The sequence below is a fragment of the Moschus berezovskii genome, chromosome 22, assembly GCF_049115385.1.
Source record: "Moschus berezovskii isolate FMDL1 chromosome 22, NW_MosBer_1.0, whole genome shotgun sequence".
In the NCBI taxonomy this organism is placed as follows: domain Eukaryota; kingdom Metazoa; phylum Chordata; class Mammalia; order Artiodactyla; family Moschidae; genus Moschus; species Moschus berezovskii.
Genome location: NC_142481.1, coordinates 6,810,596 through 6,830,045, shown reverse-complemented (window position 1 = coordinate 6,830,045; position 19,450 = coordinate 6,810,596). Strand labels below are relative to the sequence as shown.

Sequence of the window (19,450 nt, the reverse complement as noted above, 5' to 3'; positions counted from 1 at the left end):
CCGTAAAGAGTCGGACACGACTGAGTGGCTAAGAACACAGGCATAGCCGATTAACAAACAATGTTGTGATAATCTCAGGTGAACAGCAAAGGGACTCTGCCACACTGTATACACGTATCCTTTCTCTTTCAAACTCCCCTCCCACCCAGCTGCCATATAACACTGAGCAGAGTCCCCTGTGATATACAGTAGGTCCTTGTAGGATTGTTAAAATTTTATTAGTAGCATTTATCTGGTTTTTAGAGACACTGAGAGCTTTCAGAATTGTCTTCTTTGGAATATGGTGCCAGTTCAATGCCTTTGTGTTCATGCTCCTGCTCTGATGTCTTGGGGTACCCTGGATAATGATGGGGAGGATGTAGGGGTGCAGAGTGAACCCCTGAAGGAACTGCTCTGGGAGAGGGGACTTCTGAGCCAGGGGTCAGGATCAGGATGCTGGGGGTCTGAGGGAGGGAGAGCTGGAGGCTGGGGTCCCTGGGTCTTGAGTGGGAAGGGCAGGATCTTGGGGAGCATGTGGGCAGGGTCTTGGTTCTGTCCTGCCGGCTATGATCTGTTCCGTATGGTTTCCTGGATCCAGTTGTGGTATTTGCACAGGTTGGTGTAGACGCCGGGGTAACCGGGCTGGGCACAGCGCTCCATCCCCCAGGACACGAGGCCCTGGAGCTGCCCTCCGCACACCAGGGGTCCCCCGGAGTCACCCTGATGGGGAGAGGCAGAGATGGAGACATCGTGGACCTACGGCCAGAGCCCCAGCTGCGGGGAAGCCGAGAGGCAAAGATGCGGGGAGTGGGCTGAGACCTCTGGAGATCTCAGCCCCTGGGGCTTGGGGTCGCTTGTCCTGTGTGTCTCTTGGGCTCCTCTTCATCTTAGCTCTGCATCTAGAAAACTGCATGTGTGTTTCCACACTGCGTGTCTCTGGAGCCGTTGCTCAGGGATGGATGAAGACCTCCAGACCCTGAGCACAGCTTTCTAGGGCCCCATATGTAAAGACGGCAGTGACAGCAGCAATCAGAGTTCTGCACTCTTGCCATGGATGAGCTCATCCCATTCCACCCAGTCCTGCTGCCCCCATGGGACAGGTGAGGAGACCGAAGCCCGGAAGGTTAGGTCCATACCCAAGGGTGAACAGCTAGGAGACAGCCTGGCTGTGACAACCTCTCTCGGTCTCTGGGGGTGGGAGGGGGGCCTCCCTTGATCTTCCTGCTCCTGAGGTCCTCTTGTACCTAAGTCCCAGCCTGGAAAAGCTCCCTGCCCAGGCTTTCTCCCTGGGGCTCACCTGACAGGAGTCCTTCCCGCCTTGGGGGACCCCTGCACAGACCATGCCCGGGGTGATGGCTCCAGAGTAGGCCTGCCGACACTCCTGATCCGAGAAGATGTTGATGTTCACGCATTGCAGAGAGTTGGGGTACCTGGCTGAGATGGGGGGCATTGAGGTGTTAAATTGAGGTCTACTCTCCAATAGGACCCAGAAGTCTGGGCCTGAGACCCTCCTCCTGCAGACCAAGGGGTCCAGACCGCAGACCCTGCCGCAGACCCAGGGGTCCAGACCTCTAGACCCTCCCGACTCAGACCCAGGGGTCCGGATCCCATCCCCTCCTCCCTAAGACCCAGGGGTCCAGCCCCCAGCCCCTCGTTCCCGATGCAGGACCCCTCACCAACAGGACTGGAGATGGTGCCCCAGCCCGACACAAGGCAGGAGGAGCCCACACTGGCGCAGGAGCTGGCCACGGAGATGGGCCGCACTGCTGGCCCCAGCCGGGCGGGCCGCTCCAGCTGCAGCAGCATCAGGTCGTTGTCATTGGTCCGCGAGTTGTACTGGGGGTGTGGCACCTGGCGGGCCACGCGCAGCACCTGCTGTGTGGCCTCCCAGACCTTCAGGTTGTGCTTGCCCAGGGAGACTCGAAGGATCCTGGCCCGCGACCCCCAAGGGTGGTGCTGCTCAGGATGTGAACTGGAGACCCCGCCCCACCCTCCAGCAATGCTTCCCGCCTCCCAGGGACGAGTTTTCCTCCAGGTTAACTCTCCCCCTGGGCTTCCCAGTTGGCTCAGCGGTAAAGAATCACCCTGCCAATGCAGGAGACACCAGAGATGCGGGCTCCATCCCTGGGTCGGGAAGATCCCCTGGAGGAGGGCGTGGCAACCCACTCCAGTATTCTTGCCTGGAGAATCCCCATGGACAGAGGGGCCTGGCGGGCTACAGTCCAGGTTCACAAAGAGTTGGACATGACTGAGCACACACACACACACACACCCCTCCCTCTAACCGCAGGCAGAGTGTTTCCTGGAATCTTGGACCCTTTCCCCCAGCCTGGACACTCTCTCTGGGCCCAGTCTTACATCCTCCCCTTCCCCTGGCGGGCTGTGCTCTGCCTTCTGAGGTTTGGGGCTTGCTGGCTCTGCCCTAGGGCATGTGCTGGGTCAATACTCTGTGTTCTAAAGTGAGGCTCTGAGCTGTGGCTCTAGGCTCTAAATCAAATTGATCTTCTGGAGTAGGTGCCAGGGAGGCTCCATTGCAGTTCCAGTCTGGCCTTTGGGCTCTAGACATCCTAAACTTCTGACCCAGAGCTTGGAGTTGCATTCTAGATTAAGTCTAGATGCTAGCATACTTTCTAGATACTGGTGTGAGCTCCAGTTTCTAGGCTGAGTTCTGGGTTCTTGATGAAGCTCTGGTTTATGATGTGGGCTGTAGACAGTGGCTTGAGCTCTGTGGTCCAGCTGGACTCAGGGTTCTAAACATCAGCCTGCATTCCTGATATTAGGTTGGGTGCTGCTTTAGATCAAATTACAGGTGATAGTCTGGATTCTTGGTTCAAGATTCTGGTCTGAGCCTTTGACCTCAGGTTGGGCTCTAGATTCTAGAAGGGGCTCCAGACTATGGTCAGGATCCTAGGTTCTAGGTGTTGGCTCCATCCTGGGCTTTACGTTCTAGACTCTGGACCCTCGCTTCTACACTGAGCTTCAGTTTATGGCATTAGATCTGGTTTATGAGCACTGGGTGCGTTTTTGTCTGGACTTTGACTTCTAGTGTAGGGTTCAGGTTTAGGTCTAGAATCTGGGAAGGGCTCTGGGCTCTCTATGGTCTTCATTCTGGGATGGAGAGAGCAGGTTAAGGTATGGGTTCTAGGCTGCTCAAATAAGAGCTATAGCCTAGACTCTGGATTAAGTGTTGGATGTAGAACAAGCTCCAAGCTCTGTCTTTATCCCGTGCTCTGAACTGCAAGCAGGTTTCCAGATTCATGGCGAGATGGTGGGTTCTGAACCTGACTCTGGATTCCAGGCAGAGTTCTGAGAGGGGGTCCTGAGTGTCTGAAGGTAGCTGTGTCCTGAATTCAACCACCACTCTCCATCTTAGTCTCTATGTGGAGCTTGGCCTCTGAATGGATGTCAGGTTTTGTGTTAGGTTCTAGATTCTGTGCTGGACTCTAAGCCGGTGTATGGGTTCCAACTGGCTTCCCATTGGCTCAGTGGTAAAGAATCCACCTGCCAATGTCTGAGACGTAGGTTCGATCCCTGGGTTGGGACGATCTCCTGGAGGAGGAAATGGCAACCCGCTCCAGTATGCTTGCCTAGAAAAATCCCATGGATAGAGCAGCCTGTCAGGTTATCATCCACAGAGACCTGAAGAGTCAGACACGACTGAATGACTGAGCACATGATCATGGTTTCTAAACAGCTTATCTGCTTTTAGAATCTAAAAGATTCTAGATTTATGGCTGGCTTCCATGTTCTGGGTCTGTGGTTCCAGGCTCTTATCTAGACCCCAACTAAGATCCAGCTAGTACCCTGGGTTGTACACAGGGCTAGACTCTGGAATTCACTGGGCAGAAGAATAAGGAAGGGACCACTCACGGGCGGGCGCAGTGAGCAGCAGTGATGACCCACTGGTCGGACAGCAGAGACCCTCCACAGAGGAAACGACGCTGGGGGCCTTGCAGAAGGGCTGCCTGCCATGGTTGGGAGCTCCGGATGCATGTGTAGCCACCGATTATCTTCTCATTCCCTTGGTTCTGGGCCATGGCTAGGAGAAGGCAAGGGTGAGCTGGAGTGGGGGAAGCAGGTAAACAAAAGCTCTCCCACCCTTCCGCTAGCTCTCTAGGATGTCCGGAACCCACAAGTCCCCCATATGTTGCCTAATCCTTAACCCACCCATCTTTACATACCCCACCCTGTATGAGATATGCCCAACAGTGTACCCAGTATTGTCCCGACACAACCAGGGAGTTTTCTGACACCCCCTCACCCCCAGGCACCCCCAGAGCATCTATTACGAGGTCCCAGAACCACCCCATCCACGGTCCTGACACTACCGCCCCGACTCTGCCTTCCCACGCATGCTTTCTACGATCACCTTCTGCAATATGCCACAGCTCCGCTCAGCAATCCTCCAGCACCTTCTGGGAGCTCCCTGTCCCTCCCCCAGACTTCTCTGTGTGTGGTCCCCCAGGCCTCCCCCTCCCTACACCCACTCTGCATGCCACACCGATCCCGCCAGGAGCCCACCACCTCATCATCATTTCTGCCGTCACTTCTGATTAGTTCTTCCCTAACACAATCAACAGGGCTTCCCAGGTGACGCAGTGGTAAAGAATCTGCCTGCCATTTAGGAGACAAAGGTTCGATTCCTGGGTCGGGAAGATGCCCCGGAGGAGGAAATGGCAACCCAGTCTAGTATTCTTGCCTGGGAAATCCCACGGACAGAGGAGCCTGGTGGGCTACAGTCCCTGGGGCCACAAAGAGGACACGACTGAGGGACTAGACAACAACGCAGTCAGCAGGTGTCCTGCTGGTACTTTCTCAAAGACTCGGTCAAGGCCTGATTCTGCTCAGTTCCTCCCTTGAGTTCTCACGATCTCTTGATGCTGCTGTTCCGTTGCTCAGTCGTGTCTGACTCTTCACTGTTTCCTTCAGGTCTCTGGACCCGGCGGTACTCTAACACCTCCACCACTTAGAACTGGGCCTTCCTCTCTCACGCTCCTCAACCATGGTCCCCAAACTACCCCCCAGCCCTTCTCGCCAGGTGAGCCTCTCAGGTCCCCAGGGCCCTTCCCCATCTCCCTGTCTCTTCTCAGAGTCCAGCTCCCCACCCACCCACTGTCTTACCTACAGCCAAGATCTGAAGAGCCATCAGCAGGAGGAACATTCTGAGGGCTGGTGGCTGGGTCCTGGCGAATGCAGAGAGAACGTGAGGGCCAAAGAAGCTGCCAGAGATCTAGAGGTTATAGGTGAGAGAGCCTCTTAGAGACTGAGACCCTTAGAGACCTGGATTGGGGGACAGAATAGAGGCCAGAGACCAGGAGGGCAGGGTCTGGGGCAGGGGGGTGCTCTTTGGTGGCTGGAGAGGATGCTGAGAAGGGCTTAGGTCTTGCCTTGATGTCTCCTGTCTGGTGGAGTGGGGGTGGCGTCTGGCTTCCTTGTCACTCGCCGAGGCCTTTTATCCCTGGTCTGAGTAGCTGGCCCTGCTCCTTCCTCCACCCTACTGAGGTTTTTTTTCTTTCTTTTTTTTTTTTTATTGCCTATTTCCCACTCCAGGATCCCCGTCCCTTCTCCTCCCATCTCCTCTCTGGCCGGAGAAGCAGCCACAATTGTTCATGAGAACCTGCCTACCTGGTGGGGGAAGGTGTTATAATCTGGGAGGAACCCAGGGAGGGGGGACTCCGGGGCAGGGTGGACGGGGTGGGGTGGGGGGACTCGGGGGAAGGTGCTGGGAGGGGCCGGGACAGGGAGGGACAGAGGCAGAGAGAGAGGCTGCCCCAGCGCAGAGGGAGGCGAGGAGATGTGAGGGAAGTGGCCACTGGAAGGCAACAGGAGAGGAATACGGGCCAGGGAGACGCGTGAGAGGTGGAGAGAGGTTAGGGAGATGGAGACTAGAGATGGGGAAGGGGGAAAAAGCCGAGGTGGTGGGGCGGGGCGCAGGGCCAGGCATTCGCGGAGAGGCGAGTGTGGGAACAGCGAGAGGCTGAAAGAAGGCGGGGAAGGCAGAGCAGAAGCAGGCAGAGAGCCGCAGGGAGAAAAGAAGCCCAGGCACCCCCCCCCAAACACACACACAAGGAACGGCAGCAGAGGTGCTGGGAAGAGACCCAGAGACGACGAGGAAGGATGTGGAGGTCCCGAGAGGAGGGAGAGGGAGCGGAGGCCACAGGGGCACTTGAGGAAAAGGGGAGACGGGGAGGCAGAGGCGGGAGATGACAGCCGCCGAGCAGCAGAGAGGGGCAAGCAGTGGGGCCCTGGGAGCTGGCAGCAGTCGGGAGGGGCCGGGGGCACCAAGGTTCTGGGTGTCCTGTCTCACGCACGTTCTCATTCTGGGGTCCTCGCGGCCCTGAAAGGTGGGGGAGCAGGGGGAGGGAGGGTCAGGGCAGAGCTGGTGCCCCCCGACTCAGGCTCTGCAGAGAGGTCAGGGGAGAGTGGGATAGAAGGACCCGGAGAGAGTGGGGCCAGAGACCAGGGAGAGCAGGAGAGACAGTGATGAGATGGGAAGTGGGCCGGGGTTTGAGGGACCCATCCTAACTGTTGGGCAGGGCCCCGCCACCCTCAGCCCCTCCCCCAGCCTCTTAAATTCCCTAATGACTGCAATTTGTCTCAGGGCATCGGTGTGGGTCTGGATCACCTCCCCGTGACTCAGGAGGTCAGCTGTCTGCACTCTCCCCACTGCCCCCCAGAGCCCCACTTCCGGGGGTCTGTCTCCCAAACCACTTTCCTCCCCTTTGCACCTGGACTGCTGCTCCCCCGCCCCCCTGCAGAGGCGCTCAGCGCCCCCTTCAACTGGCTTTGCAGAGAGGCCACATTGCTTCCGGTTGAAAGCCTTGGTTCAGGCCCTGGTAGACCAGAAGGGTGAAATGCACAAATAGAAGCCCTTCTGCCAAGAAAGAATTCTCTGTGGACAAGGCGGGGGTGGGGGTGGGTGGGGTGGAACAGGCAGCTGCTTTGTGAGGGCTCAGATGCTGTACTGCGTTTTGTTTTTGTTTTGGCATGCAGAATCTTAGTTCCTCGACCAGGGATTGAACCCCTGTCCCCCCTGCATTGAGAGTATGGAGGACTTTAGTTTTTATTTCTATTTTCTTAAATTTTAATTTCATGTAATGTTTTACATCCCATTTTAAAATTTGTTTTTAATTGGAGGATGATTGCTTTACAGTGTGTTATTTTCTGCCTGTATAACAACGTGCATCGAGCTTCCCTCCCACCCCCTCCCACCCCTCTAGGTCATCACAGAGCACTGAGCTGAGCTCCCTGTGCTGTAAAGCAGCGTCCCACTGGCTGTTTTACAGGTGTCTCAGTCTTGTCTGACTCCTGACGGCCCCATGGACTGTAGCTCCCCAGGCTCCTTTGCCCTTGGCATTCTCTAGGCAAGAACACTGGAGCGGGTTGCTGTGCCCTCCTTCAGGGAATCTTCCCAACCCAGGGATCAGACCCCTGTCCCCAGCATTGGCAGGAGGATTCTTCATTGCTGTACTGCCAGGGAGGTCCCAGAAGGCTGTAATCTGCTGAGCTGGAAGATAAACCCGAGATCTCTTCCTAGAAAGAACACTCAGCTTAAGCAGAAGGCCTCAGTGAAACCCAGGGAGCCCAGGAAAAAAGTGCTGGGGATGTGGCCACAAATAGGGCTCAGTAACTGCCTTATCCTCCACCTATCCCAGCCCCTAGCCCCCTCAGCGTCACTGCCAGGTTATTCATTCCCTTCCAGCCAAACTCCTTTCTGGGCTGCCTTGCTCCATCATTATGGGGGTCCTCAAAAAATATTTGATGAGTGAATGACTGGACATACGGCCACAATCCTTGCCTTCCAGGAGCTCACGGTCTGGCAGGAAAGGTCAAAGAGGCAATGGGAAACCCAGTCCAGTGTGATGTGTGTTCTGATTGGATGGAGGGGACTATTGAAGGTTCTGATGAAGCCCCAGGCGTAGGGAAAGGGCTCCCAGAGGGTGGGCTTTCTAAGTCGGGCACTGCGGATGAGTAGGAGTTCACCAGGGGGGATGGACGGAGTAAGGAGAGCAGTCTGAGTAGAGCTCTTTAGACAGAAGGACAGTGCAGAGCTCAGAGTGCTAGAGGGAGAAGTGATCCCCCAGTGATTCTGAGCAGGGGAGAGAAGAGCCCTTAGGGTCCCCACTGCAGACCTGGGCTGCCTCTTAGGGGAGCCGTCTGGTTAGAGACAGTAGTGGGGTGTTACTAGCACTGACGGAAGGTGTTGGAAGCCAGAGCACTGTGCCACTCACGTGGGGAGATTGAATAGAGTGAAAAGACCCGGGGTGTCTGCTCAAGACCCCAAGGAAGACCCCCAGCTTAGGGGGCGGGGGCCAAGAAGGAGAAATGGAAGAGCCAAGAAGGAAACCAGGAGAGGGGGGCAGCAGGGAAGTTGAGATGAATTTTAAGAAGAGAGTGGCACGAGGGTGGGACCCAGCGAGGTGGCCACTGGGACTGGGGACTTTTTTTGTCTCTTGTTTTTTCTTTTGGCCTTGTGGCATGTGGCATCTTACTTCCCCGGCCAGGGATCGAACCCCGGTGCCCCACACTGCAAGGCAGATTCTCAACCACTGGACCACCAGGAAAGTCCTCAGCTACATCACTAAGTGTACAGTCCAGTGGCAAGAAATACTTTCACTTGGTTGTGCAACCAATACCATCATCTGTCTCCGAAACCTTTTCATCTTCTCTGACTGCAAGTCTGTCCCCATGAAACACCAGCTTCCCATCCTCCCTGCCCCAGGCCCTGGTAGACTCCGTTCTCCTTTGTGTCTCGATGAATGTGACTCTGAAATAGGCATTTAACATTTCAGGGAGCATAACGTCCTTAAGGTTCACGTGACATGCGGTAACGCATCAGCATTTCCTTCCTTTTTAATAATTAATCTGGTTATTTTCTTTTTGGCGGCGCGGGGTCTTCACTGTTACGTGCGGGCTCCTCTCTAGCTGCGGTGTGTGGGCTTCTCATTGTGGTGATTTCTCTTGTTGCAGAACATGGGTTTCAGGGGTTGTGGTGCATGGGCTTAGTTGCTCTGAGGTGTGTGGAATCTTCCCGGACCAGGGATCGAACCTGTGTCGCCTGCACTGGCAGGTGGATCCTTAACCACTGGACCACCAGGGAAGTCTTCCTTTCTTTTTCTTTTCTCCTTCCTTTTAAAGGCTGGATCATACATCATCTTTGTGTGGATGGGCCGCATTTTGTGTATCCACGTAACTATCTTTTAAGAGTTATTTCGGGTGCAGGTCATTGACATTTTAGGGACGAGTGTTTACTTGTATTTTTTGGCCGTGCTGGGTCTCTGCTGCAGCGCGTGGGCTTCTCCTCTCGTCGCAGAGCACGGGCTCTAGGCACGTGGGCTCAGTCGTTGCAGTTCCCGCGGTCTACAGCACAGGCTCAACAGTTGTGGCGAGGGCTTAGCTGCTCCGTGGCATGTGGGATTTCCTGGTGGTCCAGTGGTTAAGAATCCACCTTGCAATGCAGGGGACACCGATCGATCCCTGGCCTGGGAAGATCCCAGGTAACTTTCTTAACGTGGGTTAGTTTCTTTCATTCCTCCTTCCCTCCCCCCGCCTTCCTGTCTCCCTTTTTTACTCTCCCTCCTTTCCTTCAACAAATATTTCTTGAGTACCTACCATACATCAGTCACGCTTCTAAGCGCTGGAAAGTGGAAAGTGTGTTCGACTCTTTGCGACCCCAGGGACTGTATAGTCCATGGAATTCTCCAGGCCGGAATACTGGAGTGGGTGGCGTTTCCCTTCTCCAGGGGATCTTCTCAACCCAGAGAACAAACCTAGGTTTCCTGCATTTGCGGGCAGATTCTTTATCAGCTGAGCCACAAGGGAAGCCCAAGAATGGAGTGGGGAGCCTATCCCTTCTCCAGTGGATCTTCCCGACCCAGGAATTGAACCGGGGTTTCCTGCACTGCAGGCGGATTCTTTACCAGCTGAGCTATCAGGGAAGCCTTCTAAGCACTGAGGATATGGCAATAAACAAAGTAGACAGAGATCTCTGCCTCACTGATACTTAAACCCTGGAAGCAAAAGGAAGTTCAATATAATATATAATATCACAAGTCACGAGTGCTAAGAAGAAGAAGAAAGCAGGGAGGGGACTTCCCTGCTGGTCTAGTGGTTAAGACTTCACCACTATCTGTAGGGGGCATAGGTTCGACCCCTGGTCGGGGAAGAGTTAAGATCCCACATGCCACACAGGCAAAAACAAAACAAAACGGAAAACAGAAACAATATTGTAACAAATTCAATAAAGACTTCAAAAACGGTCCACATTTTTAAAAAATCTTAAGAAAGTAGGGAGGAGCTCAGGGGGAAGGTGCTCCTAGAGCAAAGACCTAAAGGTCAGGAGGGACATGGGGGTGGGGGGATGGCAGCACCTGCAAAGGTTCTGGGGCGTAAGGGGGTCTGATGCGCCTGGGGACCAGCGAGGAGGCCAGTGTAGCTGGAGAAGCTGAGCCAGGGGAGAGAAGAGAAGGGAACGAATGCAGTGAGGTCGTGCAAAGTCCACGCTCCCTGGGCTACTACTATCCTGAGCCGGTTTTACAGCCTGAGGAAGGAGGCTGGGGGAGTGGGGAGCGGCCCGTCCAAGGTCAATCGGCGGGTAAGCGCCGGAGGACGGGCGGCGCACTGGGCTCCCGGGCCCTCTGAACCCTCTCTGTTGTCTCCGTGATTTGAGCGTCAGTTTCATCTGAGCCCTCACTTGTGTGTCCAACGCCGTTTTACGCATGTTTCAATTACCTCGCCGAACCCTTCCCACGGCCTCATGAGAAAGGTGCTCTTATTATGCTCCGCACGCAGGTGGGGAAGGGGAGTCGCCCGGCCACGGTTACGCAAAGCCGAGCGGTGGCACCGCCGTCCGAACCCAGGCTCTTCCCCACCGCAGGGAGCCGGATGCCTGAGAACACGGGGGCGGAGGGTGAGCCGCCCCGGCGGGGGGGATTAGCCCCAGACAGAAGGAAGGACGCCTCTCCCATTGTTTGGGAAGGAAGCAGGAAGGGGTGGGGGAGGTTGAGGGGTGGGGGTCAGGTGACCGGGAGGCTCGGGCCAGCTCTTCCGGTCTTCAGGGGGCACCTGCTTGGGGAGGTGAGGGTGGCGGGTAGGTTCCCAGGTGAGGTTGGCGACCAGGAATTTAACAGCGGCCTCTTCTGAGCAGCTGAATGGCTCTTGTTCTGTTTGCCTCTAGCAAAGAGCAGGCGCCTGCAGGGCTGGGTGATTGGGGGAAGGGATGCTGAGATCGGGGAGATTAAGACAGTGGGGGGGGGGTGGCGTTAATAGGGCGGATTGTGAGTGTAAAGGAGGTGCAGACAGAAGGGGCCTGGTTGGTGGAGGGGTCGGGGTGTCTTGGAGGTGGACAAACAGGTATGGCAGAGCTCTGGAAGCATGGGAGGGAGGCTGTGGTCAGGGAGTGGGATGTGGGATTTTGTGGGATGGAGGTGGAGCTCCTCTGGATGCAGATAAAGGCCAGGGTGTGACCTTGGGAATAAGTGATGGGGGAGGTAGGCTCTGGCCGCCTCTGGGGACTGTGAAACTCCGCGGAGGGGGGTCCTCTCTCCAGGGGGCTCCTGACTCCCTGTCAGCAAATGCCTGTCTCGACCTCCACTTATAACTACAAATCTGGCAGGTTGTCTAGGACTTTGCCCGCGTTATCACCTTTAATTCTTGCAGGAGCTCTATGAGGTTGGGGTTAGGGCTAGTGTTAGGATGATGTGAGAGATGCGGAAACCGGGTTCTCAGACAGAGGTCCCTTGTGCAGTGGCATTAGCTGGGGTCAGAATTTGGGTCATCTGGCTGTTAAACACCATGCCATTCAGTCTCCAAATCTGTCTCCATGCTGCCATGGGCAAGGAGTTCTCCGATGCATCCTTACCTCCTGGTACAGCTCCAGATCTGGAGTGCCTGCAGAGAACAGTCTGGAATGTGCAAATCGACCTTGGGACTTCCCTGGTGGTCCAGTGGTTAGGACTTAACTCTTTCATTTCAGGAGGAACGGGTTTGATCCTGAGTCAGGGAACTAAGATCTTCTTGTTCAGTCATGAAGTCGTGTCCCACTCTTTGTGACCCCATGGACTGCAGCCCGCCAGGCTTCCCTGTCCTTCACCAGCTCCCAGAGCTTACTCAAACTCATGTCCATTGGGTCAGTGATACCATCCAACCATCTCATCCTCTGCCGCTCCCTTTTCCTCCTGCCCTCAGTCTTTCCCAGCATCAGGGTCTTTTCCAATGAGTCGCCTCTTCGAATCAGGTGGCCAAAGTATTGGAGCTTCAGCATCACTCCTTCTAAGATCTGCATGCTGCCAAACAGACAAACGAGCCGGTCCCTCACCTTTGCCCTCTGTCCCCCGTCAGGTCTTGCTTGACAGCTTCTCTAGTGCCTCCCAAGCGCCACATCTCACTTATTCCCTGCACCAGCCCTAGAGGTGCATAGAATCACTCCCATCCTACAGATGAGGAAACTGAGAGAAAGAAGGTCAGTTGCCCAACAAGCAAGAGGTGGAGCTGGGACTTGAACCCCAGCCTGTCTGGCTCCATACCCGTCTGCTGCTGACCTCGCGTGTCCCTCGGATTACCCAAAGTCTCTGGATAATCCCTTAGATGTCTCTGAGTCAGCACCTGTATCTGCTACGTGCAAGGAAGCTTCTGCGTGCACGCCTGGGCGCCCCTGATGCTCCGTCAACAACCAGCGAACATCTCTGCCCTACCTCCCTCTCCCGTCTCCAACATCAAGCACTTGTTTCCCTTTGTAGGTGATGACACCACCCTCTCCCCAGTTGCTTCCGTCAAAAGCTGGGAGTGGTCCTTGATCCCGCCCTCCCTCCCACTTCCCACTTTGGCAATTCCTGTCACCTTAGCGCCAAAATAGACATCAAACCCACCCACTTACTTCCTCTCACTCACCCTCGTGCAGGCTACCCTTCTCTCTCACCTGGACAGGTGCCGTAGCCTCCAAACTCGTCTCCCTGCTTCCAAATTTGAACCCCATTTCCACCTCCCCCCACGCCCACCCCACACTAAGTCCATTCTCCACTTGGCAGGCAGTGCGTTCTTAAAATATAAAACGGTATCCTGTTAGAATCTGCTTAAAACCCATCTGTGATTTCCCACTGCGGTTATAATAAAACCTCAGCACTTCCCAGGCACCGTGTGTCTGGCCTCCTGTCCGTCTCCCCAGCCTCACCATTCTCCCATGTGCTGTGCCCCAGCCCCCCGGGCTTCTGTGATTTTCCTGACATGGTAGGTGCCCCCCCCCACCTCTCTGCCTGTCTTTGCCGTTCCCTCCACCTGGGACACACTTCCCGTCAGCCCGTTCCCTCCACCTGGGACACACTTCCTGTCAGCCTGCCCACTGTCGCTTTCTCCGGAGTTGGCGGTCCCTTCTGGTGTCCGTCTCAGCCCCTTGCTGCTTTCCTTCCTCATTGTAATCTACGATGGCCTTACGTGTTTGCGTCCTTGTTTACTGTCACTGTTGTTTTCTTCTCTGTGGCGTTCATCACCGTCTGATGTCCCTCATCTTTTATTTCCTTCCTTTTCCGTGTGGCCTGTCTCCCACAGTTTGAGTGCCAGCTCTGTTTCTTTTCCCTGGCATGCAGTATGTGCTCAGCAAACTTTCATGGACCGAAGGGACATGTCTCTCATTCAAACCGAGGCTTTATGAAGGCAGGGACCCTGTCTAACATGCTCACCGCTGAATTCTTAGAGCCCACTCTGGCCCCTGGCATGTGCAGAGGCTCTGTGGAAACAGGCTGGGTGAGACTAAGGGTGTTGAGAGGCTTCTCCCCAGAATCTCTGCACCCGATGCCTCTACATCCTCAGACCTGACTGTCGTCTCCAGTTACGCAGCCCTGGGAGAGCACACCCAGTGGGGAAGATGGGGAAGCCCATCTTCCTGAGACTGGGCCCCATCCTTGCAGGAAAGAATGCTTCTAGCTCCAGCTGGTGGTACCCTAGGGCGTGGGGATTTCTGGCTCATCAGCTTCGGTCCTTTCCCAGACATTCAATAAGTATAAAGGACCCCTTGTGTTTATGCAGGAGCTGCCTTCTCCAAGGTCTTCCCTGGTAGGCTAGCTGGTAAAGAATCTGCCTGCGATGCAGGAGACCCCAGTTTCATTCCCAGGTCAGGAAGATTCCCTGAAGAAGCGTTAGGCTACCCACTCCAGTATTCTTGGGCTTCCCTGGTGGCTCAGACTCTAGGGAATCCACCTGCAATGTGGGAGACCTGGGTTCGATCCCTGGGTTGGGAAGATCCCCTGAAGGAAGGACTGGCAACCCACTCCAGTATTCTTGCCTGGAGACTCCCCATGGACAGAGGAGCCTGGAGGGCTACAGTGCATGGGGCGGTAGCACACAGCACAGCCTCCTCCAAGGCCATCAGTTCAGTCGCTCAGTCATGTCCGACTCTTTGCGGCCCCGTGAATCACAACACGCCAGGCCTCCCTGTCCATCACCAACTCCCGGAGTTCACTCAAACTCACCTCCATCGAGTCGGTGATGCCATCCAGCCATCTCATCCTCTGTCGTCCCCATCTCCTCCCGCCCCCAATCCCTGCCAGCATCGGAGTCTTCTCCAGTGCCATAGACCTCAGTAAAGCCCCGCTCCACAACGCCTAGGGCTTCTTGCCTCAGCAACACCCTGCCCCGCCCTCCATGTTTACCACGGCTTTCTCTCTCAGCAAGACTCTCCTGTGACTACCACTGCCATCGCCTAAGTGGCAAACATCTTTATTTCTGTTTAGGAGAAGCTTCTCTTGTATTTACAGGGTTTTTTTTTGTTTGTTTTTGGTGGGGGGTGTGCATGGAGTGGTTATGCAGGAGCTCTTACACTTATAAAACAACACCTTAGACTTGAGCAGGGTTTCCACGCTTCTTACATAGCCCTCATATCTGTTCCCACCATCCCCACCTCCTTATGGTTTTGGCTTCTTCCTGGCCTCCTTGGTTTTAAGGACCTTCCTTCCCCACAGTCCTCCTAGAGGCAGCCACAGAAGGCTTTAAGAGAATTATTTTTTTAGGTTTTGGCCCTGGCCTGAGGCATGTGGGATCTTGGTTCCCCAACCAGGGAACGAACCTGCGCCCCTCTGTCTGGGAAGCACCAAGTCTTAACCCACTGGACTGCCAGGGAAGTCCCCAGAAGGCTCTTTTTGACACTCTTTTTGAACAGGCCTTGTCAGCTCTAAGCCGTTCTGCCTTGTGCAATGGCACTCTGACCCTAGGGGGTGGGCGGGTTGCCGCCCACCCCCACCGGCCCCTCCCCGGGCGTCAGGCCCCAGAAGCAACCATTCCCCCGCCGGGCTCAGGGGTTCACGGTGCGCCCTGGCCTGCAGGCCTTTCCGCCGGCTGTTCTCTCCACCACGGGTGCAGTCGCCCCCCTCCCACCCTTTTCCCGTGCTCATTCTTACTCATCGGGAGCCTGTTTTAAACACTACCTCTTTCAGAAAGCATTCCACGACGCCCCACGCTGAGTTAGCCGCCCCACCTCTGGGCTCCCCTGTGCCCTTACTGATCTCCGCCTTGACGCCTATCCCTCTGGGTCTTGATTTGCCAGAGTCGGTGCGCACCGCCTCCCCCCATCAGACAGGGAGCCCGTTGAGGGCAGGGACTGGGGCTGACTCAGCTCTGTTTCCCCACGAAGCCCCTGCGGGGCCGGCTCCTGGGAGGTGCCTGGGCAGATGTTTGTCTCCTGAATAAAGGATGATCCTTCTCACTCCTCTGTTCCCAAATCTCCGTGGCTTCTCATCCCTGCGACCTGGGCCCTCTTTCATCTCTCCTCCGCTCACCCTCCTCCACCACTGCCCTGCCTCCCTTGGAGCTTTTTTTTTGGGGGGGAGGGTGGTGCATACAATTTTATATAAAGATACGTAGAGATATATTCATACCTATATCTAAACATATCCATTATATCTGAATATGCATTATCTCTATGTATGTTTATAGATGGAGTCACAGATATAGAAACGGTTCCATTTATATAAAATGCTTAAAACAGTAATTATCATGTAGTAAGTAGTCAGTTGGAGAAGGAAACGGTAACCCACTCCAGTATTCTTGCCTGGAGAATCCCATGGACGGAGAAGCCTGGTAGGCTACAGTCCACGGGGTCGCAAAGAGTCGGACACGACTGAGCGACGGAACGGAACAGAACGGAAGTAGTCAGTACTGTGGTTGCTGTTCTATCATCAATATCATGTACACACATAGATATATCAACTATCAGTTCAGTTCAGTTGCTCAGTCGTGTCCGACTCTTTGCGACCCCATGAACCGCAGCACGCCAGGCCTCCCTGTCCATCACCAGCTCCCGCAGTCCACCCAAACTCAAGTCTATTGAGTCGGTGATGCCCTCCAGCCATCTCATCCTCCGCCATCCCGTCTCCTTCCGCCCTCAGTCTTTCCCGTGGAGCTTGCACGTGCGGTTTCGCAGCCAGCAGAGGTTTTCCCCATCTCAGTTCAGTTCAGTCGCTCAGTCGTGACCGACTCTCTGCGACCCCATGAATCACAGCACGCCAGGCCTCCCTGTCCATCACCAACTCCCGGAGTTCACTCAGACTCATGTCCATCGAGTCGGTGATGCCATCCAGCCATCTCATTCTCTGTCGTCCCCTTCTGTTCCCGCCCCCAATCCTTCCCGGCATCAGAGTCTTTTCCAGTGAAATGTTTGACGTGACTGATCGACCAATTTATCACCATCTGAAATACTATATATTCTACGTATTTTCTTCCTTTTGGGGCCTCACTGCTGTCACAAATTGAGTGCTCCATAAATATTTACAGAATGAATGAATGGATGCACAGACACATGAGTCTTCGGGTCATGGAATTTTTCCAGTGTTCATATAGGACCTTCAGGTTTCTGCCAGACTGTGTCTCTCACCCTTGGATCCAGGCTGGCTGGGGCCAGAGGGACCGGTGTGTGTGTGGCGGCGGGGCGGGGGCGGGGCGGGGCGAGGGAGGAGGAGACAGCGGAGTTCACAAAGGCCGCGGGGAAGGAAACAGACCTGTTCTAAGGTGCTGGCCACGGATGCACGGTGTGGTCATAGTGACCTCTTGTGGCTGGAGCTGAGAACAGCATCTTCCTTAGCTCCTCGAGGCCCTCTGATCCCACTGGCGACAGAACTGTGGTTGAGTCTCAATGGAGATGGACTGTAAGCGTAACATACACACAGGATTTTGAATCCTTAGTATCAAAAAAAAAAAAAAAGGTTAAATTTCTCAAGGTTTATGGATTAGATTTGATAAGAGTGCCTGAAGAACTACAGATGGAGGTTCGTGACATTGTACAGGAGGCAGGGATCAAGACTATCCCCAAAAGAAATGCAAAAAGGCAAAATGGTTGTCTGAGGAGGCCTTACAAATAGCTGTGAAGAGAAGCTAAAGGCAAAGGAGAAAAGGAAAGATATACCCATTTGAATGCAGAGTTCCAAAGAACAGCAAGGAGAGATAAGAAAGCCTTCCTCAGTGATCAGTGCAAAGAAATAGAGGAAAACAATAGAATGGGAAAGACTAGAGAGCTCGTCAAGAAAATTGGTGACACCAAGGAAACATTTCATGCACAGATGGGCTCAATAAAGGACAGAAACGGTGTGGACCTAACAGAAGCAGGAGATATTAAGAAGAGGTAGCAAGAATACACAGAAAAACTGTACAAAAAAAGATCTTCATGACCCAGATAATCACGATGGTGTGATCACTCACCTAGAGCCAGACATCCTGGAGTGCGAAGTCAAGTGGGCCTTAGGAAGCATCACTACAAACAGAGCTAGTGGAGGTGATGCAATTCCAGTTGAGCTATTTCAAATCTTGTGAAAGTGCTGCACTCAATATGCCAGCAAATTTGGAAAACTCAGCAGTGGCCACAGGACTGGAAAAGGTCAGTTTTCATTCCAATCCCAAAGAAAGGCAATGCCAAAGAATGCTCAAACTACTGCACAATCATACTATCTCATGCTAGTAAAGTAATGCTCAAAATTCTCCAAGCCAGGCTTCAACAGTACATGAACCATGAACTTCCAGATGTTCAAGCTGGATTTAGAAAAGGCAGAGGAACCATAGATCAAATTGCCAACATCCACTGGATCATAGGAAAAACAAGAGAATTTCAATAAAACAACTACTTCTGCTTCATTGACTACGCTAAAGCCTTTGACTGTGTGGATCACAACAAACTGTGGAAAATTCTTCAAGAGATGGGAATACCAGACCACCTGATCTGCCTCCTGAGAAACCTGTATGCAGGTCAGGAAGCAACAGTTAGAACTGGACATGGAACAACAGACTGGTTCCAAATCGGGAAAGGAGTACGTCAAGGCTGTATATTGTCACCCTGCTTATCTAACTTATATGCAGAGTACATCATGAGAAATGCTGGGCTGGATGAAGCAAAAGCTGGAATCAAGATTGCTGGGAGAAATATCAATAACCTCAGATATGCAGATGACACCACCTTTTATGGCAGAAAGCAAAGAAATAAAGAGCCTCTTGATGAAAGTGAACGAGGAGAGTGAAAAAGTTGGCTTAAGACTCAACATTCAGAAAACTAAGATCATGGCATCTGGTCACATCACTTTATGGCAAATAGATGGGGAAACAGTGGCAGACTTTATTTTGGGGGGCTCCAAAATCACTGCAGATGGTAACTGCAGCCATGAAATTAAAAGACGCTTGCTCCTGGGAAAAAAAGTTATGAACAACCTAGACAGCATATTAAAAAGCAGAGACACTCCTTTGCCAACAAAGGTCCATCTAGTCAAGGTTATAGTTTTTCTAGCAGTTATGTATGGATGTGAGAGTTGGACCATAAAGAAAGCCCATCATCGAAGAATTGACGCTTTGGAACTGTGGTGTTGGAGAAGAATCTTGAGAGTTCCTTGGACAGTCCTTCCCTTCATTGGAAGGACTGATGCTGAAGCTTAAACTTCAATACTTTGGCCACCTGATGTGAAGAACTGACTCATCTGAAAAGACCCTGATGGCGGGAGGAGAAGGGGAAGACAGAGGATGAGATGGTTGGATGGCATCACCGGCTTTGGGGCCTGGTGATGGAGAGGGAGGTCTGGCGTACTGCAGTCCATGGGGTCGCAGAGAGTCGGACACGACTGAGTGACTGAACTGACTGACACATTAAAATAGTAATATTTTGGATATTTGTTGTTGTTGTTCAGTTGCTAAGTCGTGTCTGACTCTGTGACCGCATGGCCTGCATCACACCAGGCCTCCCTGTCCATCACCATCTCCCAGACTTTGCTCAAACTCATGTCCACTGAGTCAGTGATGCCATCCAACCATCTCGTCCTCTGTCACCTCCCTTCTCCTCCTGCCCTCAATCCTTCCCAGCATCAGGGTCTTTTCCAATGAGTCAGCTCTTCACATCAGGTGGCCAAAGTATTGGAGCTTCAGTTTCAGCACCAGACCTTCCAGGACTGATTTCCTTGGTTTGATCTCCTTGCAGTCCAAGGGACTCTCAACAGTCTTCAACACCACAGTTCAA

General features: G+C 53.8%; 1 protein-coding gene across 1 annotated transcript; it reads right to left on the bottom strand.

Moving 5' to 3' along the window:
• Positions 1-238: 238 nt before the first annotated feature.
• KLK14 (kallikrein related peptidase 14) lies at positions 239-5,598 on the bottom strand. The gene is made up of 5 exons (XM_055411496.2): positions 5,101-5,598; positions 3,850-4,018; positions 1,656-1,909; positions 1,277-1,413; positions 239-699 (listed from the first exon to the last, which is right to left on the bottom strand). Exons 1-5 carry the CDS (start codon positions 5,138-5,140, stop codon positions 544-546), a joined length of 756 nt encoding a protein of 251 aa, XP_055267471.1. The 5' UTR covers positions 5,141-5,598; the 3' UTR covers positions 239-543.
• Positions 5,599-19,450: the final 13,852 nt, after the last annotated feature.